The 8,160-nt window shown below is 46.3% G+C and overlaps 1 protein-coding gene across 1 annotated transcript; it reads right to left on the reverse strand.

The window, feature by feature from the left end:
* Positions 1-6,637: 6,637 nt before the first annotated feature.
* On the reverse strand, positions 6,638-6,817 carry CTXND1 (cortexin domain containing 1). The gene has a single exon (XM_055002238.1). The coding sequence runs from the start codon at positions 6,815-6,817 to the stop codon at positions 6,638-6,640; it is 180 nt and encodes a 59-aa protein (XP_054858213.1).
* Between the last annotated feature and the right edge of the window lie 1,343 nt (positions 6,818-8,160).

The raw sequence follows: 8,160 nt of genomic DNA on the forward strand, positions 1-8,160 counted from the left end.
CGCCGAATTCTTGTTGTTTGTCATAACCATAAATCTGAGCAATACGTATTGTCTTATCGCATGCCGCTGTTTCGGTGCTGCATTTCAGCTAGAATTGGAGGCTACAGCTAAACCCTGAGAGCTGTTTTTCCTAAATCAGTTTCTGATGTGTGAGCTGGCTGGAGAAGATAAGTCCTCTGAGCATGTACTGAACGCTGCTCTTGACAGTATGAATAACTCCGCACAGGATTTCACTGAGTCCATTGGAGTCGACTGGCTTAGACTGGAGTAATTCTGCATAGGATGTCAGTGTGCAATTGAGTTATGGGAGTGGGGAGCTAGTGAGCCCCAGAGCTTTACAAATTGGGTAATTTTACACGCACACACACGCACACACCATCTCCCTCCAGCCCCCACTGATCATCTGGAGGCAGGTTCTCTGCGGGGCCCACCGCTCAGGTAATGAATGGATTCTTCAGGGGATCTACCTTTCTCTGCCTCGCCCAAAGCATCAGGCCTGGGGCATTCTCTGACCCAGGGATGGCTCTGCCAAACATGCCATCAAAAAACAAACACCCAAGAGACTGAGAGAGTCCAGGAAGACGCAACGGGATTGCTTCCAAGGTGAGGATTCGCTGCTGCATGTTGGCTGCTGTAAAACCACTTTATTGCTCGTGTATTAAAGTAGCAACAAGATGTTTGACTGCAGGGAATCGCAGGAGTCCTGTTGCCTGGAGCAAACAGGCAACTACCACTGTCACATCTGCAGTTTCCACTGGCATGAAATCGATTATCCTAATGGACAAAAAAGGGACAAAATGAATCTCTCCGCTGTGGCACTTGCCGTGATGATTCACGGGCTGCCCCACTTTGCTGTGTGTGAGTGGCAGGCACACCCATGTTAGTGAAGCAGTTGCATTAACAAAGCAAGGAATAACATTAATAATAATAATAATATTTGATTTATGTACCGCCACTCAGAGTGGTTTACAAAGTGTGTTATTATTATCCCCACAACAATCGCCCTGTGAGGTGGGTGGGGCTGACAGAGTGCCAAGAAACTTTGACTGACCCAAGGTTGCCCAACTGGCTTCAAGCGGAGGAGCGGGGAATCAAACCCGGTTCTCCAGATTAGAATCCCGCTGCTCTTTTAACCACTACACCAAACTGGCAGTAGTGCCATTATCAACGGCCAGATACTACAAAGCTTGAGTACCTGTATGTGTTTGTCCGATATATATAATGGAACTGGCCTTCGGGGCATATACATTGAGTAAACCATGCATGAAGTAGTATCTGCATTTTTGCAAGATTGCCTCATTTGATTCATTGATGGGCATATAACTTGTGAAGCTGGGCTCAGGCTATGGGAGAAGACCTTGTGCTGAGGTCTCTAGAAGACACAGCATTTGTAAGAGAAGAGAGGGACAGGTGAGGCAAAAGAATGTGTGCAGAGCTAGTGCATTGGCTGTACGGAGAGCACTATGCTTGCTGAGGAGCCAAAACTTAGCTAGCATATATGGTTTTTTTAAAAAGTTTGAAATATAACTTATGCAAAGCGTTTCTGTTGGAAGGGTGTGCTTCAGCTTCTGGGATCAGGCAGGTGTGGTGAACACTTCGAGCCTTCACTCTATGGGTTTGCCCTAGAAATGCCACCCTCCCACACACTATGCCCCATCTAGGGCTGTCTTAGCTCTTGGGACCTGTAGCTTTATCAAACACTTCGTCTCTGGTTCTCCTGGCAGAATATGTTCCATTTGATCTTCCACCAACCTTGCTAAATAATGTTAGGTGACCTGGTGAAAGTCAACCAATTAGCACTTGAATCTAAGTAAGGCTGTTGAAAACCACCCCCCCACACACACACCCTGAAAAAGGGTTCTCTGTCTACTCACACCATATGAGTAGACATCATCATACGAAAAGAAATTGCAATTTGGTGTTAGAGTGAGCATGCACCTATCTGCATCGTATGTTTCTTTCCCCCATTCCATTCTGCACACTTGTACCTTGCCCTTCCTTTTAGGAGCTCATACTCCCCCTCCCGGATTTTATCTTCACAACAACCCTGTGAGGTAGCTTAGGCTGACAGAAAGTAACTGATCCAAGATCGCAGCTCACAAGCTCTAGCTATTTTGCCCAGCAAGCACCTTGGTGAACAAGAACCCTCTCTCCCAGATGGTTGCTTTCCGCCTTGACACCCCTGAATCCAGGTCGCCCCAATACTAGTGTTGTGGCTATATGGAAAAAAAATATTTTGCTAGTCCATTGGTTACCAGTGGAGTACCGGATCAGGTTCAAGGTTCTGGTATTGACCTATAAGGCCTTGTGTGGACTGGGGCCAGCACACTTTAGGGACCATCTCTCCCTGTATATTCCCCGGAGGACCCTCCAATTGGGAGAAAAACAACTGTTTTCGGTCCCTGGCCCCAAGGAGGCCCACCTCGCCTCGACTAGAGCCAGGGCTTTTTCAGTCCTGGCTCCTACCTGGTGGAATGCTCTGTCTACTGAGACCAGGGCCCGGCAGGATTTACTATCTTTCTGCCGGGCTTGTAAGACAGAGTTGTTCCGCCAGGCTCATGGCTGAGGTTGGGCCTCCACTGGCGGGAGGAAGCAACATCTACCCCCCTCCCTGTGAAAGTTGCCCACCACTGTTTGTTTTTCAGCTGCTGTTACTGTGCTGCTATGTCTAGTTGTACTGCTGTATCGTTGGTTATTAGTTGTATTGCTGCCACCAGGCAAAAGAGTGTTGCTATTTTTATATGCCGTTTTAATGTTTTAATATGGAACGTTTTAAAATGATTTTAAGGTTGTTATCCGCCCTGAGCCCACTTGCGGGGAGGGCAGAATACAAATATGATATAAATAAATAAAATTCCAAGTACTAAGAAATAAATTTTGCGGAAGCTTTAAAAGAAAACTCTTGGGAACAGATGGTGAGCAGACATTTTCCGTTGAAGCCATTTATTCATGTATTAGGTAATACATTCTCTATAGGTTTCCAGCAAGTAGTGTTGTTCGGAGTGCAACTGCCTTTGATGTGGAAGAATTGCTTAAGAATGAAAATATTTTTTTCTATTACTTAAAATCAGCAGAGGCACTTTCTCACATGCAGTTCCAAAATCGCTGTTGGCCAACACTGCAACTCCTGTGGAAGTGAAATTTCCGTTGCCTTTCCAAGGAAATTTAACCAGACAAGAGGGTTGCCTTTGAGCCCAGAGGGTACGTTAAACAAGGCATCTTATGCACGGACATCTCCAAAACCATCAGGGTGAGGTATTTAGACAGTCCAGCATTTCTTCTTAGTTACCTATGAAATTTATTTTTAATCCCACCCTTATTCCAAACATGTCAGGATGGCATACAGCAATTCTCCCTCCTCCAGTTTATCCTCACAACAACCCTGTGAGGTAGGTTAGGCAGAGGGAGACAGTGAAGAGGTTGTCATCCAGTGAGCTTTATGGATGAGTGGCGGATTTGAACCCATGGCCATTCTAACCCTTGTATCACTCTGGCTCTTTTCCTGCTCCTCTGCAGCTGGAGAAGGCAGAGGAGACACAAAAATATTACTTAGTTGCTGCCAGGTTTTTTTCTGGCAGTGGACCTGTGCATTTAATAGCTACTTGGCAAGCAGCTGCTACAGCTCTGCCTGCCAGGCAGCTATGAAAGGCACAGAAGCTTCGGTAGGAAGAAGAAGTTGGCAACCGCTAACTACTGAGTTTGGTGGCAGAGAAATGGCGCAAGCTTATGTATGTTCACAGAAGTAAGACTGAATGTATTCATTGGGGTTTCCTCCTAAATAAACGGGCATCAAAGCTCTGGCGTTGGGTCACAGGCTCAAGTTTGGGAGAAATTCATTCCCTAGTTGGTCTGAATTGGTCCTATTTCAGGTCATAGGTAGGTCTGGACTTTTTTTTCAGGCAGGGTCCCTCCTCTGCTTCTGGCAGTTAATTAAAAGATGGATCTATGCGAACCCCATTTTAGTGCAGCAAAAAATGAGCTAGTTAAAAACAATAACGAAAGATTTAATCTGAGCTAATGCTCAGGGAAATGGTATGGTTGGGCAGATGGGAGTATCAGATAAGTTACATCTAGTGAAGAAGACTGGATACAGCTTCTAGGCACACTTAAGCCCCAACAGTTTCTCATTTTAGATGTTAATTACTACCCAGAATTGCCAGTGTGGACAAGTATAGCCTCATTACACTCGTTATCTCAACGAGTATCGGAGGTGAAAAGTTTTGATCAGAAGAACAACATGGAGGCAAGAGTTCAAAACTCCGTGGGCCATGGCCCTGATCCATAATACATGCCCTCCCCCCGGCTTCTTTATTAAGGTTAAATAACACATTGGGAATTTGGTTACACGGTTGTGTGTAGTACGGTCCTCGGGGCTTACATACTGCACAGTTGAGTACAGTCAATGTTTTAAAGGTCATTTCAGGGGCTCAATATTCAAGGTCCATGAACTCAAGAATCCTCACAACAGCCTTATAAGGTAGGTCGCTATTCTACTCTGTGCTAGAAATAGCTCAAAGTGTCAGCATTCTCTTAGAGGTCTTTGCTCACTGTATTCATAGCGATGGAGTGGGCAGGCTTTGATAGCCATATGGGTCTGATGGAATTAGCCTCCTTGTAGGAAAAGCTCAGGTGAATTAAAATGAAACCCAAAAATAGATGTGGAATTAATTTTCAGCAGAAACCTCCTTTCTGCATTACTCCTGGCCTGCCGTTAACCAAAAGTCAGGCTAGTAATTCTACCTCATTAGTGCAGTTTTTGGAACAAAAGTTGGACTTTATAAGGATGTTTTAATCAACGGGGAGAAAAACTGACCACTGCAAGGCAGTTGTTTTTCTTGCTTGAGATACAGCTGCAACTACATTCTCTTTTGTTCTGCTCTACAAAAACGTGTCCTTCTACCCACTCACCCACCTGTCCTTAGCTTTTATAGTTAAAGTAGAGCATGAATGTGTTGTCCTCCTTTATCTCCCAGTCCATTTCATTCAGGTGTTGTTCAGAATCGGGAAACAAGGTGGGATATTGTTTAAGGTCAGATTGCTTTAGGATCAGCATATGGTATGCGGATTGCATTTTATCACAGTATCCAGCATTATGAGATGCAGGATAGGCATGGGAGGTGGGTTTGTAATTTCCAGGATCCGGGCAAAGGGAGTGACAGGGGTGCCTCTGAGAGCCCTAGACGTATGCCATCTGCAAGGACTTACCCCTGCTCAGTGTCAGGGCAGCTGAACAGGTTTAGCCTTCGGAAACATACCCAAGAGCAGTACGCCATTTCTCCATATTGGACGTAAATGCTAATGATGCCCTTACATTAAAGAAAATTTAAAGTGTGCACTCAGGGCCTGACCACCCAAAATATCATCTGGCTACAACTCCAGATGTCTTTTTGGGGCTTATAAAGCAACCATGGAGTGGAGAGCCTGATATAGAACAGGTAAAACTTCCTGATCAGAATTGCACCTCTCCCCATTGGTTTATACTCTAGGAGGGGGGGAAAAGACAGGCACAATATAAAGACCGGTCTTTTTCTCTCCCACATATTCAAGTAGTCTGGGGTGGGGATTCCAAATTGGAGTTTAATTCCTCTTTGTCCAGTGCTGTGACCCCAATCCCTATCACACCCTCCAAAACACACAACCTGCTTTTTAAGGCCCAAAGAAATATCTGGAGTTCAGGTTGCAGAACTCCAGCATTATGCATACCTGGGACCCTCAAGGAGCCAAGAGTATTGGGCCTAATTATGTCCCCATGACCCCAGTGGCCATTTGTGTGTGTATTTGAAGTGCCATCAAGTCACAGCAAAAGATGTTCAGAGGTGATTTGCCCTTGCCTGCCTCTGCATAGTGACCCTGGACTTCCTTGGTGGTCTCCCATGCAAGAACTAGCCAGGGCCAACCAATGATCTTAGCCACGAGACTCTTCAAGGCCCTGTGCTTGAGACAATTGTTCCTTGGTTTATGCTATAGCACGACAAAACTTATATGTGTAGACAGACAAACAGACTCTTGGAAGTTTTCTCAAACGAGTGTACATAAGTAGATGAATATTCGGTGCACGCCTTTTGTCTCCTTCCAGAATCTCCCCTTGTCAATCACGATTATTAGAAATGAAATACTGGGCAAGATTTCTCGTGTTTCGTGCATCTGTTATGACACACTTTTAATCCACCTTGCTACAAGCTTTAGCTTTAATCCAAACTTGCTACAAGTTTCAGGAGATCCTTCTGACCCCAGCACCCTAATATCTATGCCTGGTCCCCAAAATATGTGTTTGTCACTCCAGTTAAAAACAGTATTGATTCCATCGGAGGGAAAGTGCTGAGTAAGAGGAAAAGCTGGAAAGAGACTTCTATGGCCTAAAGAGCTTTTGTGCTACTTTGACAGACTGTCGTAATTTTTTTCTCATTAAAACTTGGAGGTCACTACATAAGAAATAGGCTGAAAGTCAGGCACAGCGACAGGTTGCAGCTCATGTGCAGAAACTGGTGTGCTGTCAGTGGAACGGACATGGCCTGCGAGAAGCTGGGTAAAACTCCACGCCCTCTTCATTGTAATGAGGCCGCCGTCCGTTTTGTGCTCTTCCAGTTGGTCCAGGTTCTTGCATACTTATTGCCCGCCTCTTTCCCTACCCCCCCTGTCAGTCATCCAGGTGTTGCTCCTCCCAAGTGGATGTCGGGATGGCGCTGTAAGGGTCCATGATGACTTTGGCACAGCGGATTATCATGACAATCAAGAAAAGGCAAAGGAAGACGAAGCATGCCAGTGTCAGCCCTTTATCCACGTCGACAAAGACTGGCTCTGGGGTTGGTCCTTCCATAGCTCATGTCTCTCCGCAGCAGGGCTGAATCTTACTGCTACCATCATCTTACACCTGCAGAAGAGGACAACAAGGACACACCTGAAGGTGGAACCATGAAGCCCAGGGGACTGAGTGGCTTTGGGGAGCAAGCAAGGGTGGAGGTTGTTCTGCCTAACCTTCAGGGAGGGGGGAAGCAAGATTAGTTTCCTCTTTGTTCCCAGCTAGCTATCTAAAACTTCCTGATGGACAAGATCTGCCTCTTTAGGGAGGAAATGGACACCACCCATCCCAAAGGGCCACAGATTATGGCTGCAAGAGAAAGCAGGCTGGATCTTTAACGCCTTGTCATCATCCACAGAGGTTCTGGCAGGCTTCAGTCCTTCTTTGGGTATATAAGGAGGCTCCCTTGGGCCCTTGTTGAAGCAAGTAACCTACTGTTGTGCTGAAATCTACACAGATACAGCCACCCTTACTAAGAGTCAACCTACAAGTGACTTTTTTCACGCGTAGAACACTTGATTGTTTTCGCAAGTTTTCCTGGGAACTGAAGTCCCAGTGTCCTTCCCCTCTCTGTTAGAATCGCTGCCTCAAGAGCCAGTGAAGGCCGGCGGCAGCAGCAGCTTTTGCAAATCGTTCCTCCAGTCACAAGCCTGCTCTCAACGATCTTTGGGGGCGGGCAGCTGCAGCTTTCTCCCTGGGTGTCTTGCTCCCGGGGAGCTGCTCTGGATTTGCAAAAGCTGCTGCTGCCACCGGCTTTCTCTGGCTCTTCAGGCAGCGATTCTAACAGAGAGGGGAAGGACACTGGGACTTCAGTTCCCAGGAAAACTTGCGAAAATGATCACGTGTTCTAAGCGTGAAAAAAGTCACTCGTAGCTTGGCTCTAAAATGATAATCTCTACAGCTCAGAGCTTGTGATGCCCATGCGTAATTGCACCACACTGTTTAATGGTACCCCCTGGTGAGTTTATTCCCTGGTTCCCCTATGCCAGGGGTCCTCAGCCTTGTTAAGCCTGTGGGCCTTTTTGGAATGTCAAGAAAGGAGATTGAGTGCTGCCACAAAATGGCTGCCAGGGAAGATGTTGCTAGGGGCAATCTCTATATACAGGGAGGTTGAAAACCAAGCATCCCAGCAGGCCCAAGATGATGCCTCCACGGCTCTTCTAAGTTTGACAACAGCTTGGAGAAAAAAACAAGTACTCAAAGGACAAGAGCTTTATTTTCTCCAAGATGCTGGCAACTGAAGTCCCCCCTGCTCTGGTGAGGTGGAAGGAAATCTGCAGCAGTTCTTCACTTTGGGGCAGAGGCAAGTGGGAGCCAATAAATCCCTCAGAGTGTGTCACACGACGTCCTCAGGCACTATG

This window comes from Eublepharis macularius, chromosome 18 (genome assembly GCF_028583425.1).
Source record: "Eublepharis macularius isolate TG4126 chromosome 18, MPM_Emac_v1.0, whole genome shotgun sequence".
In the NCBI taxonomy this organism is placed as follows: domain Eukaryota; kingdom Metazoa; phylum Chordata; class Lepidosauria; order Squamata; family Eublepharidae; genus Eublepharis; species Eublepharis macularius.

Excerpts from the sequence above, each read along its gene's own strand:
- CTXND1 (XM_055002238.1), bottom strand. The coding sequence starts at position 6,817 with ATGGAAGGACCAACCCCAGAGCCAGTCTTTGTCGACGTGGATAAAGGG.